We start from the raw sequence: 17,197 nt of genomic DNA, 5'->3' as shown, positions 1-17,197 counted from the left end.
CTGGGCATCTCTTCCAGTCTAAAAGCCACAGTGATCAAGGTAACGCTACATAACTCAGTTGGAGGCATCATAAATCATTAATCTACCCTTCTCAAATAGATACTACACAAAATAGGGCCTAACCAATGGTTCTTTGAGCATCCCATTAGCACTTTTCTCCCCACCTGACATACTACCATTTATAATGGCTCTCGTCTACTTACAGGCCTGACAGCCAAGACCATCTGAATGACATTTTTAAGTAAGAGTTTGTAAAATACTGTCTCAAATGATTTAGTAAAAACTCCTAAGTACAATACAACTACACAGGTTATTACTAGGGTTGCTGATTAATTGCAGTTAACTCACGCGATTCACTCAAATTAATTGCGATTAAAAAAATGATTCACGATTAATCGCAGTTTTACTCGCACTGTTAAACAATAGAATACCAATTGAAATTTATTAAATATTTTTGGATGTTTTTCTACATTTTCAAATATACTGATTTCAATTACAACACAGAATACAAAGTGTACAGTGCTCACTTTATATAATTATTTTTATTACAAATATTTGCACTGTAAAAATGATAAACAAAAGAAATAGTATTTTTCTGATCACCTCATACAAGTACTGTAGTGCAATCTCTTTATTGTGAATGTGCAACTTGCAAATGTAGATTTTTTATTGTTACATAACTGCACTCAAAAACAATGTAAAACTTTAGAGCTTACAAGTCCACTCAGTCCTACTTCTTGTTCAGCCAATCGCTAAGACAAACAAGTTTGTTTACATTTACGGGAGATAATGCTGCCCACTTCTTATTTACAATGTCACCAGAAAGTGAGAACAGGCATTCGCATGGGACATTTATACCCGACATTGCAAGGTATCTACATGCCAGATATGCTAAACATTCGTATGCCCCTTCATGCTTCAGCCAACATTCCAGAGGACATGCTTCCATACTAATGACACTCGTTAAAAAAATAATGCGTTAATTAAATTTGTGACTGAACTCCTTGGGAAATAATTGTATATCTCCTGTTCTGTTTTACCCGCATTCTGCCATATGTTTTATGTTATAGTAGTCTCTGATGATGACTCAGCACATTGTTCATTTTAAGAACATTTTTGCTGCAGATTTGACAAAATGCAGAGAAGGTACCAATGTGAGATTTCTAAAGCTAGCTACAACACTCGACCCAAGGTTTAAGAATCTGAAGTGCTTTCCAAAATCTGAGAGGAATGAGGTGTGGAGCATGCTTTCAGAAGTCTTAAAAGAGCAACACTATGATGCAGAAACTACAGAACCCGAACCACCAAAAAAAAAAATATCAACCTTCTGCTGGTGGCATCTGACTCAGGTGATAAAATAAACATGCGTCGGTCTGCACTGCTTTGGATCATTATCAAGCAGAACCCATCATCAGCATGGACGCATGTCCTCTGGAATGGTGGATGAAGCATGAAGGGACATATACATCTTTAGCAAATCTGGCATGTAAATATCTTGTGACGCCGGCTGCAACAGTGCCATACGAACACCTGGTCTCACTTTCAGGTGATATTATGATCAAGAAGCGGGCAGCATTATCTCCTGCAAATGTAAACAAACTTGTTTGTCTCAGCAATTGGTTGAACAAGAAATAGGACTGAGTGGACTTGTAAACTCTAAAGTTTTACATTGTTTTATTTTTGAACGCAGTTATTTTTGTGCATAATTCTACATTTGTAAGTTCAACTTTCTTGATAAAGAGCTTGCACTACAGTACTTGTATTAGGTGAACTGAAATATACTATTTCTTTTGTTTTTTACAGTGCAAATATTTGTAATAAAAATAATTATAAAGTGAGCACTGTACGCTTTGTATTCTGTGTTATAATTGAAATCAATATATGTGAAAATGTAGAAAACATCCAAAAATATTTAGATAAATGGTATTCTGTTATTGTTTAACAGTACAATTAATCACAATTAATTTTTTTTAATCGCTTGACAGCCTTAGTTATTACTTTGTCTGCCAGTTTTGGAATCTGATTAACAATTATCAAGTTCGTTTGGTGCAATTTGCCCTGTATTCACTTCATACCATCATCTCTTAGATAACCCCTACAGCTTTGCTCTCACTATCTCTTGTTTAGGAACAGAAATTACTTACCAGATGGTAATTGCCAGGATCATCCTTTAATTTTACTTTTTGAAGATCTGTCGTCACATTTGCTTCTCTAGTACCTGCACAGTACTCCATTTTTCAAAAATAATTGTCAGTGCTTCATTAGCTAGTTCCCTTAACACTGTAAGATGTTTAACATCCAGAGTGCCTGCTTTGTATATATTCACATTTTTCCTCACCAGTAGCTATATTTACATGGTTATTTGTTCCTGTTTATGGATTAATATAAATATAAACTCCTTTTTTCTGTTAGACATTTTTATAAGTAGTTCAATAGGTTAGTCATTTTAGGAGTTATTAATTCCCCCAACAGCCCTGGGTCTCACCTGGGAATGACCATAATAAATATTCAGAGAACTATTCCACTTGATTTATTAATCATAGAATTATAGTGTTAAAAGGGACCAGAAAGATCCTCTAGTCTAACCCTCACACAGGGAGTTAATGGGGCTATTTTCTTTCTAGCGCTCTTTCCCTCTGCCCATATATTTCTAACAGCTGTTCATGCCCCTTTGTGCAGCATGATTTCATCCAGATTGCTCCCCATATTCTCCTTACCTGTGTATTCTTGTCTGGTTCCCTTGCTCCTTTTCCATTTCCAGGACAGGTTTACTATTATTATTCCTAAAAATGTGAGCAGCACTTTACATTCACAAACAGCTTTACAAGCATCGATTAAGATAAATCCTTTGCCTTGAAGAGCTTTTACTCTCAGATCTCTGTGAATCTACACTGGTCACCACTTCTACCCTGCGTGTTTCTTTTGCAGAAGGACTATGGCCTCTTTCTGATGCCATCTTTCCAGCATTCTTCCACACTGGTGGGTTTTCATACTTTTTTCCACTGCACACCTTTTCCCCAAAAGAGTTGTTTCTTTGAATCTACTGCCTTTGCTCATGTTAACCCCATTTTTCAGCATGTTGATTTCAGATAGCTGATAGTCACTAGCAGCAAACTGCCCTGTAACCCTCGCATTCTTAGTCAACTCCTCCTTACTAGGAAGAAGATAATTAGGTTGCATTTTCTACTTTCTAGCTCATGGAGTTTCCTGTCACTATCAGGATTCTCCTTTATGATCCATGTTGAGCTGCCCAGTGACACAGAGAGGCTGGTATGTTCAGGGAAAGACACAAGGCTTAGAGGTCAGAGTGGGTGCAGGGGATTGGGAAGAGGAAAGGAAATACAGGACCACAAGTATCTCCAAGGAGAAGAGGAGATACCAGCTCTAGAGCTGTATGGGGGAGAGATACAGAACCCAGGGATCTATAGAGGGGAGATACATGGCCCTGGAGATGACCTCAGCATCATCTGAATGCCTCTCCACAGAAACCCCCAGGCAGCTTTAATGATGAAGTAGTATCTGGTTGTTCCCTGGGCCTTGGCAATAGAGATAGGGTTATTTTCTCCCAACTCTCTCATCCTTGCTCAATCCTTTAAGACATCACATCAGTCAAACTATATGGTTCTACCATTCTCCAGGCCAAGCTTGGGGGAGGCACATACACCAGCCATACTTCTACATCCATTTTATACACAACTCTATACAATATACAGAAACCTTTATATACATATATCTTTATATAATATGCTATATTAATTTGTATCTTTCTTTACAGCAATATTAGTTTAGATCTTTCATACATAGGTACAAAAAAGTCACGTGAGAATGGCACATGAAGAGAGCTTGAGTTTCCTTATAGCCTTCATGCTGGGGCAGTGTGGAGCAGGGATCCAGCAGGCAGCATTCCTGGGAAGGGCAGTGACCTCTTGAGTGAGTGTGAGAACATGGGCTCCTTTACTGCTTCCCCAGTGATTGCATATGAAGGCTCTCTAAGGCCCAGGAGAGGGAGCTGGAGCAGCTCAGGGCTGGACAGAAGGGGGCTGCCTTCTCCCCAGTGATACAAAGACTCTAAACAGGCGGGTGGGGTGAATGAGTTTGCTAGAAATTGCCCTGGTCCAGTTTGCCCCAGCACAAGACGTGAAAAAGGGTGAAAGAAGCAGGCAGTGGGGCCTTGTGGCCTTGACTTCTGTTGAAGGGGGGGGGATGGGGAATGGAAAAGGAGTGTGATTTCCTGTACACAAACCTTTCTCCATAGCAACCATCATTTGGTAAAGCCCCTCCCAAGTGCGAGGGCCCAAAGGCCCCATTAGAACAAAGCTGGGTGTTCTGTAACACTGAGTCCATGTAACTCGGCTCCATCCCAAGGGACATGCAACAGGGAAAGTGAGCAGACTAGGGCATAAAGAAATCTTCATCTGGGCTCCTCTATTCTTGCCATTTGCACATGAGCAGCAGCATACTTGGGAGGCCAGGCAGGCAGGCAGTTATCCTTACAGGACTCTCCTGCAAAAGGCCAGACTAATTGAAAGAGTCTTAAAGGGCCGCAGCATCCCTTCTCCTTAAGGCCACCATTCTGACCACAGGGATGGGGATGTGACTCACCACCCATAAACCATTCACTGGATTTATCAACAGAGTCTGTCACTGGAGTGGAAGCTCGAGGCTCTTGCTTTGAAGTGACCTCTACACCTCTGACTGCAGCAGCTCGGCGAGCTTGGAGCAGAGGCCTCTGCATCGCAGATGAAGTCACTTCTCCACAAGACAGTGGCCACCAGCGGGCGCCTCAGACATGCTGATATGGGCATTGAGACGTGATAGGGTACAAGGGAGTGATCCATCAATCACACCTCTGATGCAAGCGCTTTGTATGCACCATGGCCCCAAAGTGTGTATTAAGACAAGACAGACCACGCAGGCAACTGTCAATAAACCAGTCTGAATGTTGAGTAACATACATGCTACGTGGGAGTGGAAAACGACCCTCCAGTACTGCCCATGTACCATGTACTTTGGAACACCAGAACTTCACTAGGACTATGACAAACAGCAGAGAAGTGGAGCTCCAATCAAAATTGATGGAGGTTTTTGCCTACATTGCATTGTATTTATTTTTGCAAAATCATTTAAACTAGTGGCAAAATAACCATTTCCCTCTCTCATGGACATAATGGCTGGACGGACCGCTCCTATGTAAGAGAAAAGCAAAACAAGGCATGGCCATGTTAGCAGGGGATTCAAACACAGGGATGAGAGGAGCAGAAATCCCACTCCACTCATGTCAGAGTCTGGCATTGGAAGATCACTGTTCTAGAGCCACAGTCTAAGTGCAGTCAGTTACATCATAAATACAATGCACAGTTTAAATACAGTAAGTTCCTTTCATCATGAAATCTTGCAGAACAGAGCCAGAGTTAAAAACGGGGGCAGTTTTGCTTATTATGACTAAATCTTCTGACCACCAGCCAGGGGACAAATACAGAATTGCATGACTGGCTAGACATAGTGCATGTCAGGGGTCACTTTCCCATAGTACAGCAGGAAACTGTCCTTGCCCTAGACAAGATACCAGACTAGATCGATCCAGAAGGGTGACTTACATACTTGTGTGGGTATGAGAAGGAGACCTGCTTCAGATCAGTCAGGCTTTGCTATTGGCACTTTAAGACAACCTGAGGGAGCAGGGGACAGTGAGGAAACATGGCATGGCCTAACCAAGATGGGAAAACAGAGACTGGCAGCCAGAGTGATGCTGGTCCAGTCCCCACCTGTCATCTCCCTTCCTTCCCCATTCCCAAGTAGGAGCACTGTCTCTGCAGGTGGGAAAAGGAAGCTAGTAGGCCAGGTGTCCTGTCCCAAACAGGATCCTTACATTGCAATAGAAAACAAAGGCACAACAAAGACATGAATCCAAGCACAGAAGCAATGAAAACAACATTAATGGAGACAGCAAAGTGCTTGAAGGCAAGTTCGTACATTTCCTGATGTCTCCTGGGACCATTTCCTATGACAAATGTCATATACATCTGGGAACTGGATTTGCTCTCTCCCTGGTTTTGTTTTGACTTTCCAGTGCATATGCCTTTAAAGAGCCAAAGTTTATGCCAACAGCATCCTCATCCCCTCTCCTCCTGCTCAGGGTACAGAGTGAGATGGCTCTGAAAGAAGCACAGGGCATGAATTTGGTAGGGAGATGCTGAAGCAGAAACCTACTATAGTGGAATGTGGGAACAGAAGCAGCAAGGCAGCATGCTGCCTCTGGCACACCCACCTCCTTGAGGGAGCTGAGAGCCCCACAACTAGCCTCTTGATGTGGGGAGACCAGCACCCCACACTTCTGGGACTAGAGTTCTAGTCTAGGGGCCTCCTTTCTAGAGAACTCATCAGAATTCCAGTTACACAGAGATTTATACTCACAGAGATTTGGGTTTGAGTCTTTGCCCACCACATTAATATGGTTTCCTACCATCTTACTTGGCAGTGAAGCCCCTGACTCTTAAGAGTGGGGTGTAAAACACTGATCAAAGCAAACAGGAACTGCAGTCCCCATGGGATGATCCCTGCTGTATCACAACTTCCTGTCATGGGGGCAGAGGTGGTGCCAGGAGTGGCCTCTATCATAAGGGATTCTAGTAGGTAGGAAGGGAATATTACTAGCACATAGGAGACACACCCCAACAGGGGCTTGAGGCTGAAGGGAAAAGAACGCTGATCAATCCATTTCACAGATTCTTTATAAACTTTTCTGCAAGAGGAGGATGATCTAGTGACTTGAGCACAGGCTTCAGAGCCAGGAACTCCCACATTCTAATCCTATATCTGAGACCTGGTCTACAGTATCGCAGTAAATCGATCTAACTTACGCAACTTCAGTTATGTCAACAACGTAACTGAAGTCAACATAGTTAGATCCACGGTGGCTACCCTGCACTGTGTCGACAGAAGAGCATCTCCCATCAACTTCCCTTATGCTTCTCGGTTAGGTAGAGTACAAAAATTGACGGGAGAGCTCTCTCCCATCAATTTAGCGTGTCTTCACCAGACCTGCTAAATTGACACTTGCTACATCGATTGCAGTGTATCTACTGATAAGTGTAGACATGCCCTAAGAGAAACTCACTATGTGACCGTGGGCAAGTAACCACCTCCCTTCCTCGCTTTTCCTGCCTGTAAAATGGGGATAATAGTTGCCTAACTCACAGCAGGACAGTGAGGCTTGCTCAGTCACAGCATGTGCAATGGAATGTAACCCTGTACAATTCAGGGACAACAGTGGAGGTAACCCAGGGACAAGAGATGTGGCTCTGACATCTGTTAGTTTAGTTTCTCCGTTGACTGCAAATCTGGACATTAACAAGAGGACATGAGATGCTCCAGCTCAGAAGAGAGTGGTGGTGGGAATATACAGAGACCTTAAATTCCACAGTAATTACTGAAAAGGAAGAGCGGAGTTCCTGGTTGTGCCAGTCCTGCTGGAGGCTAGAGAGGGGAACAATCTCTCATATAGAAGACCAGAGGAGAGAACATCTGTGAAAAATGAGCAGTGGATTTCTAGATCATTCCTTCAGACAGCGTAAGAGGGGTTGTGTGCACTGCTTGTGAGGAATGAGTGTGTGTGTGTGTGTCATCTCTCAGTGACAACAAGGGCTATTTGCTACTTGTACCAATGCTCTATTAGGCCTTCTCTGCTCCTGGCTGGAAGTGTCAGCACCCTGACACCACCCTGCCTGAGACAAACCCACTCAAGCTTGGGTACCACATGACTTAGTCCTCCATAAGCCTAGAAGATCTGGAAAGAGACACTAACCAATCAGGAAAGCACAGGCAAATTAAGAAAGTTTGCCTGCTTCATCCCAGGAGGGGTGGTGGGTGGAGTTGGGCCAGTAGAGGACTTACTCAGTCCTAACCTAGAACCTGGGCTGGGTCAGGACCTTCATTTGCATGTTATGACCAAGCGGTTACTTTTTGTGTTCGTTTACAAGTTTAAAGGTGCAGAGAGCCAATTTTGAGTTTAACTTTAATTAACTATGAAAGGACCAACATCGAGCTCACTGCACATAATGCCTTGCTCTAGGCAGGCTGCCACACTGTTAAATCTATTTATCCTGTTTCCTTGTTTAATAGTTCATGTAATGTATCATTTTGTACAGCGTCTACCACACTAGTCATACGCACAATAATAGTATCCCTGTTTGTTCTATGTTGGGTTTTTCTTTTACACTGAGTCCTCAGACTTAATACATTACCCATTTAATCCATTACTCTTTTACTTCCCTCTGCTCTTATGACTAGTAACTTTTGTTGCTAAGGAACAATAGAGAAGGAGCACGCACTTAGGTAACAGTCATTTACTCCCCAAATCACCCTAACCTGAAAGAAGAGGGATCAGAGGTATTGTCTCTTCACTCTGAAAAAATGCAGAGAAACTGAACACATGAGGGTTGGGGCAACATAACGAAACAATAACCCTCTTAGCAAAAACCCAGCTTCGGGTAGATTCAGATAGGCGATGTCAATGACAAACTGGGGGCAGTGCGGAGGGATATTCAGAAGAAGGAATCTGAGACTTAAACCGTACTACAGACAGAAAAAAAGAAAACAATTAACTCTGCAAATTGGAGGAAGGCTGGAGGGACTTTGATAAAAGGCAGAACTAGTAGAGGTTTGCAATAGGTTAACTTAGGATGTCTTGCCAGCAAGTATTATAGGCATTTTATTTACTTAATCACCTTATCAGGAAAGTATTAAAATCTATGTGCTATCTACAGAACACACAAATCACACAGAGCTACTGTAACCAGAAAGAGTAGATTAAAAGCCACTGTCCTTGCCACAGAGTAAGAAAGTCTCTGCAGCCAGACTGTCTGTATGTTGTGTATATGGGGAAAAGGGATAAATTGGGGTTAGCCTTTTGGTTAAATGTAAGTGTGCTTGCTTTACTTAGCATAATGAAGACCAGGCTCTAGCAAAACACGAGCTGGGGGGAGTTCCCAAGGCATCTATTGCAGAGAAAGCGCTGCTGATCACGATGGGAAATTAAACATTATACTAGGCTGCCCTCCTGCACAATGTGAAGTGAGATTTAGCTGGAGCAGGCGGCATTTAAAAGTACACAAGGTACTTGCAAGTGTGTGCATGCGCGTGTACACAAGCAGAGGAATGGCAGATAGCCTAGAACTGAGCAGTCCAGGATATTCCAAGCAGCCACACTGAATTCATAATAGACCTGCTTGCTCTGCAAGTAAAACCTGCAAAGGAAAATACGCACATTTTGCATAGGCTGGGTGATATTTGTTCTGCCTTGTTAGTGGGGTGCTCCCCAAATTCCATACGAGAACCAGTGCTATGTAATATATGGAACAATGATCTGGAAAACGGGCAAGCAGTAAGGTTAGAACACTGGTAGATGACTAAAAAAAATATGTAAATTAGCCAAGATTGGAGAAGACTAAAACCTTAAGGGATTTCAGAAGGGCCTAGCCAAGAAAGGCAAATGGGGAACACACCAGCAGCTGAAATTCAGTGTTGATTAATGAAGCTAATGGGCATTGTAAGGAATCATTTGAACGGCTCATATGCCTTACTGGTTCCAAAGTAACTGTCACAACTCAGGGAAAAAGACCTGGGCATCGGTGCGGACAGGTCAATGAAGACCTCTGCTCAATGCCCAGTTGTGGTCAGCAAAGCAGACAAAACGCTGGAATGCATGAAAAATGGGAGAGAGAAAGATACTGAAAATATTATATAATGCCATTCTATAAGTCAATGAGATACCCTCCCCGGGAATACTTTGTGCAGTTCTGGTCACCCTATCTAAAAAGAGAATAGGGCAAGAAATAGAGGGGGGTTCACAGACGGGAGACAGAAATGATCAGAGGCATGGAAGAATGTCCACATGAAGAGATGGGTAAGATTGGGACGGCATAGGTATAGAGATGAGACAAATCAGAAGGGGACATCAAAGATATATAAAATACTGAATGATATGAAGACGGTAGATAAGGTGTTCCAGTACAAAGGAACATTCAATAAAATTGAAAGGGACCGTACCTTTGACTGGGTAACAAGCCTTGTGGATGGGGGGGAAGCAGTACATGTAGCATATCTTGACTTTAGTAAGTCTTTTGATACAGTCTTGCATGACCTCCTCATAAACAAACTAGGGAAATACAACCTAGATGTAACTACTATAAGGTGGGTGCATACTGGTTGGAAAACCATTTCCAGAGAGCAGTTATCAGTAATTCAAGTGGGGTCCCACAGGGATCAGTTCTGGGTCCGGTTCTGTTTGAAAAAGCACAAGAGCAATATCCATCACCCAAGCACATACGCCTTTCATGGATCCTCACTACTTTCAGAGACAGGATTAGAGCCCATCTCTCTTTGACCTAGGAGGTATGGGAGTTAAACCAGTGCTGTTACAATGGTTTAAAGCCTCCCATGTTGTCCCTGAATGTTCCAAGGTTTCAGGGTTACAGTCCATCACAGTCTTCTATGGGCTTTGAAGATAAAACTTGCTATGCAAGTGCTGTCTCATTATTATTCAGCTAACCACGAAGTGCCTAATTGGGGAGGTTTCTTTGTAGGACTCTTTGGCAAAGCTGCATTGGTGTATTAGGTTTCACTTTATACATTTTAATTTTTAAGGTGCAGAAAACCCAGTCTCTCAGCTCCAGCAATTTGGGTGCCTTCTGCTCTGACTGTTCACTGGAACGGCACTCCAGTACTAATCACTCACTGATTGGGATGAAAGGCAAGAGTGTGCCCCAAGAACTGACACAAACGATTAACAGCTTAGCTGCTCTCTAACGTGTCAGGTACATCCAGTACTGCCCCAGTCACATTATGATGTCCCGTTGACCTTTCAATGGACCATCCAAACATTAAAGGCACAAGGTGGCTGCACAGGAGCTGCAGGATAAGATCCAGCAGTCAAGCAGTGAAGGAACCTTAAGTGCTAGGTATAGTTGTCTCAGAAAACATATCAGAGTAGAGGAAAGACAGAGAAGGTGGAGTGCAGCATGGGATATGTATGGCGGATTAGTGACGGGCTCAGCGTTAAACACAAACACATCAGATATGTTCTTTTGGGTGCAGTGGGAGGCTGCGTTTTGCAAATGCTCTCTATAATGCATAAGACAATGGGGGGGAGTTACACATCAGTCACTTCAAGGGGGAAATTTAACGTGTGTTTGGGCAGTGCTGGTGCAGAGAGCATGGGTTTACTCTGTGATTTCCCAGGAGGGGACAATGAAAAATGACTACAAGAGGGGAGGCCATGAGATACTGTCGTTGGAAACTTTTCTAATTGGACCCTCTCACAACTCAACTCCCCTCTTCTTTGGTCAGTGGCAGCCCTGGGACACCAGAGGCTGCATATTTCCAACTTCTTGGCAGAAGCCCCATAGCCACAGAGCATGTAAACTGGGGAGCAAGAACACAACCTGCTGGCTGGATTCCTCTACCGCTGGTCAGGGAGAGAGCTTCTGAATTCCCTGTAATCCAATGGCTTTGAAAACGTAGACAGTGTTAAAACATACAACTGCAACAAAGGGGTGCCCAGGTCAGACGTGACATCTTAGTGCAATAGTGTGACCCATTAGTTATAATCTAGTCACTAGTGAAATCACTTAGATGCTAACAAAACCTTCACTAACAGGGACGCTATCTGATCACATAATTTCTGTGACTCTGACCCCCTAATCTCCCAAAATTGGGAACCGGCTTCACCTAGCCTCAGCAGATTCTCCGAGGCATCTCCTAATACAGTAGGTACGTACCTAACTACTAGGGGTTGGGATGATTCCTTCATTAATGTTTGTAAAGTGCTTTGAAAATATAAAGCGCTAGATAAGTGCTAAGTGTTATTATTACTACCCGACCTCAGCCTACTGGGCAAGGCAGGAACATGCGCCCTTTCCCCAAGGCTAGCAGATGGCTTGAGGCAGGGTGTCACCCTGTCCACACTGCAGCACCCTCAGCAGACTGCTGCAAGTGGTGAGCCTAGCCTGCTAGTCCTACTCCCTAAATTCTGCAAATTCCCCTTGTTATTCTAAACTGTACTGCTCATTGTAATGCCTTCCTGAAAATCATCTTTTAATTCCCTTACCATGCATTCTTGCCCTGCACTTCCAATGGAGGATGGTATTCATAGATTCATAGATATTAAGGTCAGAAGGGACCATTATGATCATCTAGTCCGACCTCCTGCACAATGCAGGCCACAGAATCTCACCCACCCTCTCCTGCGAAAAACCTCTCACCTATGTCTGAGCTATTGAAGTCCTCAAATCGTGGTTTAAAGACTTCAAGGAGCAGAGAATCCTCCAGCAAGTATTAATACAGTTGTTCTTGTACAGGTGCCAGAACCATTCATGTTGTCAGCACAATGCTGGTCAACTGTTGCTGCAAAGCCAGCAAGGGGAACACACCACACTGCTCTTTTTGGTAGGGCCTATTTAAAAAAAAAAAGAAGGAACTTTGTTGCTCAGCAACTAATAGATTAAAAAAAAGATATTTAGAATCTGAAGGACATTATTCCCTCTGATTGCCGGAGTTTTAAGAAAGGTCACATCTGGAATCTAAACTACTGGGACAGTTAAAAAGATTTTGTTTTAGTATTTATAAATGGAAACGTCTGCACTCCCAGTGACTAAGCATTTCATGGTAGGGACTGGGGAATCTACCCTACATGATATTGTCACACTGGACACATAGGAACCAATTCAACATTGCCATGCTGAGTGGGTGTAAAAATGTTCCTGTTCTTATTTGGTGCCATTTTACACTATTTTTTGTTTGGTGTTTGTACAGCACCTAGCACAAACAACCAACAACAAAGATGTACCATGATGGTGAACTGGACCCATCAATTCCTGTTGTGTAATGGGGCTAACCTATCAGAAGCATGGAATTCTCACTGTACTGGGAATTGCACAGCCAAGGGCTCCGGTAAGATGGGGGCATTTTACAGCTGACTCAAACAGGAGATTCTTTTCCGGTGAAGGAGGGCAGAGCTGCAGAGACACGGATTGATTCTGCTGAGTTCTGATATGAAGTCTTTTTCCAGTTAGAGGACTCTTGTAGGTCACAGTATGTTTAACTGCCTAGGCAGTTAGTCTCCCTCCTGCTTCCGTCATCGGAAAATCCCTTCCATTCATTCAGTAGAGCCAGCAGGCTACCCTGGGCACTGGCATTGAGAGCAACAGGACTGGTTGCTCAGTCACTATTTTTGTTGACAATATATTGGGGCTTTTTAACGAGTTGTCGTGCAGCAGGGTGAAGGGGATGAACCCCTGCGGGAGGGATGCATGCAGCTTTCCCTTGGGCTTGGATCAAAGGGCCTCCACTTTGAAACAAGGATTTGCAATAACAGCACCTCCTGCCCCCTCCACTCTCCCCTCAGCCCGCACACTGAGGGAACAGCAAGGAAGGGGAAACAGAACATTCTTCTTGCTCCAGGAAGGCTTTCCAATTTGTGTAATGAATACCTTCTGAAAAGCTTAGCAGCTCTGTAAACATACATGAGATTTCAACACTTGGTAAAGGTTCATCTTTTCCCTGAACTCCGAGGGCAGAGACCAGTGTTGGTCTGCGAGGAAGGTGGACTGACGACCAGGAACAGGCCCAAGGAGGCTCCCAGGCACCACAGGGACCTGGCAGATAATGCTTGGCACTGGCAAGCCTTTTAAATACCAAAAGCTAGTTTAAACCAATCCATCCATGCGGTATTGAGATGAAAATCCTGTCAGTCTGTGGTGGGAACATCACCAGTTCTGAGTGTTCCAGGGAGCTGTGAAGTGATGAAGGCGAGACCCAAGAGACCTTCCCCACCCCTCTGGTGGAGGACGGATGCAGCAGTGGCCTTCGGCTCTCTAGTATATGGATTTCCTTTCTTCTCAGAAGAAGCCTGGTAGTCAGTGAACTCAGAGGTAATCAGGGAAGCGAAAACACACAGTGCCAGCCTGATTCTCGCTGCGCCTGGTCAGGGAGAGGGTGGCTGCATTCCCTGGGAATACAGATCCAATGGCTTTAAAACGGGAGAGAGTGTCTTATAAAAACAAACACCATGAAAGGGTGATGAATTGGTGCTTGGGTCAGACGTGACGTGTTAGTGCAATTGGGCCCAAAGTCGCAATCTGCTCGCTATTGACACCACTTAAATGACAACGGGAGGTGATACGACCCTTACTTCTGATAATCCAGTCCTCTCACCTCAGGGAATTCACCCCGTCTCCAGCAGACTCCCTCGAGCAGGAAATCTGAGCCCTGTGCCTCAGCAGATGCCCTGAGGCAGGGAATCTGCCCTCTGATTTAATCCAGTAGGCTGAGGTAGGGAAACCAAACATCTAACTCCACTGATGAGACCCTCTTATTGTAGCAGGCTTTGAGAGGCAGAACATCTTCTCCCAAACTTAAGCATATGACCCAGCATACGGAATCCATCCCCCTGACGTCACGATGCCACCAGCAAGGCACCTCAGAAGGAACATTCTCAGGCGTCTCTCCCACTTCCGAACTGCCCAATGACCAGCTCCTCCAAGTGTTATCCCAGTATTCAGCTCATGGGATTGGCTCTTGGAGCCTCACCCCTCCACTCCTGCACTAGAGGGCTGAGATCATGAGGTCCTCCTGCTTGGCAGGGCTGGTCACATGACCAGCTGGAGTGGAAGTCCGGATTTTGTCAGTGACCAGGCATTCCTGGCTGCTCATGCCCGTGGGAGTGATGTCCATAAGCTCTCCAGAGGAACTCAGAGGGAATGAGGGAGAGACTGAGATGCCAGAAGAGGGATCTGCTGAGCCAGCAAACAACCTAGGGGGCTTGGGGACTAGGTTGGGCTCATACTGTGCTCTCAGCAGGATCTCCTGATCACTGACTGACTTGGGCATCTCAGCAAAGTCACTGGAGCTGTCAGATACCATCATGCAGTAGAGGTCCTGGAAGGAGCTGGTTTTGCTGTCCAGGTTAAAGAGGCTGTCTATAAATTCAGCAAACTCCAGCACTTGTGGACTGGGCACATCAGTAAGCCGTCCATTCTGGAGGGTCAGTTCCTCCTCGGGGATGAAGGAAACGTGGTCCCCTTCACTACCAGCCCCTTCCTCACTGCCGCGTCGCCGGGGGGTAGTGCCACCACTGTTGTGCAGGGCCTCCGGGGGCTGGGTCTCCTGGGAGTGTTTGGAGAGGCTGTCGGCAGCAAGCAGCTCTGTCCGTGAGCTGAGGGAGGGGTTCTCCTCAGGGATAATGGGGTCTATATAAAAGCAGTGTGTCTCGTCCTTCTCCATGACGACGTGGAGGCTGGGTGAACCGCGGATGCTCCGGAATCCAGAGGAGCGCCTCGACTCAAAGCTGTAGATGGATTCATTGTCAGACAGACTCTCCATGGTAGCGAGAGGAGCACGACGGTCCTGCAGCTCCACAGACAAACGCTCCTTGGTATCCAGAAGCAATAGCTCCACAGGGTCCTTCTGCACAGGAGAAAGGAGCTTGGTCTCGTAAAACCCCTCCAAACTGATTTCAGAATGGGACTTGCTCCTGCAAAGAGACAACAGAAACATGAGGCAGCTGCATGACTCTGAAACCTGACTGATACCAGCTCATTCCTGTGTAAATGAGGGAGTCCCAGACACCATCTCTCAGCACCAACATAGCTCTGCTTACTGAGTGCATGTCAGACATCACCTCTGGGCCCAGCACCGTCACATACACCTTGGCAATCAGCATCTCACTCTCCACCTCCTACCTCCCAACACTGTCAGTTAAAGTTCTCGCCTGCCACAAATTTAACCCATCACCCTGTACCTAGTTCCCTGAGTAGCCTCTCACCTGGAAGGAAATGATGGAAAGTGAAGCAGCAGCAGGCTCCAATCCTGGACCGCCCTATATCTGACCCTCCCTTTCACAGCACAAGGCTTGAGAAAGTAACCTCCTCTCCCCTTCACCCACCTCCAAAACAAGAATGGCCTCATATTATTCCACTCTAGAGTCCGCTCTGGCTAGAACATGGAAGTCTCGCTCCTCTGGGTAGTCAACAGCCTCTTCCTCCTCTCTGCTTGCTCCTATCTCCCTCTTTTTGGCTTCATTGTAGCCTTCACTAATCACAGAATCAAGGACTGAAAAGGACCTTGAGAGGTCGTATCTAGTCCAGTCCCCTGCTCTCATGGCAGAACTGCTCCCTCCTCTGGCTGCTCTACTGTCATGGTTCTGCCCCTGCCTAGCCTCTCATTCTGTCTCTGGTGATGGCTCCTGCTCAGGGCCTAGAATCCCTCTGTTTCCAGTCTTCTCCTCCCTTCTCATCTCCTCTTTTTCTTTAACTTCAGATACTACTCAGTTTTATCTCAGGGGTGCAGATTTCAAAACCCTTAATGACTCCATCATGTTCGGCCTCCCTCTCTGTCTTAGCCAGATAAGTGCACGGCTTCCTCTCCGCTTCCTTTATCTGAAATCTCAGAAACAGAAGTCCTTTTCTGGGGTAGAAGTGGCCCCTTCAAGTACAGCTCCGTCTCTTCACCCCCATTTGCTCCAATTGTCTATAGTCTTCCTACTCCATCTATCATGTCTGCATACTGGCCTATCTCCAGCGCAACCATGTCCATAAGTCACTCCCTCAACTTCACATTTTCTGCAGTCTTCATCCAAGTCCTCTCCTCCTCTCACCTTGACTACTTGCAACTCTCATTCTGTGAACTCCCCAGTCCCAGCTCTGACAACCCCAGCACGTGCATATGCCCCAACCCTCACACATGTAAAAAGGAGTGCAACCACACTTCTTTCCTTTCCCCTACACAACTCCACTGGCTCCCCATTCACTTCTGGTTCTGACTGAAAATTACCTTCCTTGTTTGTATAACTCTCCATGGTCTGGCTCCAGCCAGCCTCACCGTCACTGCCTACTCCCTTCCCAACTCTCTCTTCCCTGGCCTGCTCCCTGTCCCTCACTAATCTGGCCTCCCTCACTAGGACAGCCTTCTCTGCAGCTCCTGCCAGCCTTCCTGGGTTCATCTGCCTTACAGTCTCTCCATTTCACATCTCAGCTGGGAACATACCTTCCCCCCTTGCCCATGCTTCTGTACTTCTCTCTTTCTCTGCAATTTTCTGTAATAACGTTATTTACTCTGTAAAACATTTTGGAGTACACTTTACATGCAGACCTATACAAAATGTAGCATTCTGCTCACCATGACCGTCTCAGATCGTATCTAT

At 45.1% G+C, this 17,197-nt stretch overlaps 1 protein-coding gene across 1 annotated transcript in view; it reads right to left on the bottom strand.

The window, feature by feature from the left end:
• Window positions 1-3,718: 3,718 nt before the first annotated feature.
• The window catches only part of DAGLA (diacylglycerol lipase alpha), a 60,391-nt gene continuing 46,912 nt past the window's right edge, over window positions 3,719-17,197 (bottom strand). The window contains exon 20 of the mRNA XM_007065771.4: window positions 3,719-15,529. Coding sequence (XP_007065833.2) covers window positions 14,602-15,529 — 928 coding nt within the window. The 3' untranslated portion in view covers window positions 3,719-14,601. The remainder of the gene's footprint in view (window positions 15,530-17,197) is intronic.

Source organism: Chelonia mydas, chromosome 6, assembly GCF_015237465.2.
Source record: "Chelonia mydas isolate rCheMyd1 chromosome 6, rCheMyd1.pri.v2, whole genome shotgun sequence".
In the NCBI taxonomy this organism is placed as follows: Eukaryota; Metazoa; Chordata; order Testudines; family Cheloniidae; genus Chelonia; species Chelonia mydas.
The sequence above is the reverse complement of the archived record's forward strand: the minus strand, read 5'-3'. Positions and strand labels throughout refer to the sequence as shown.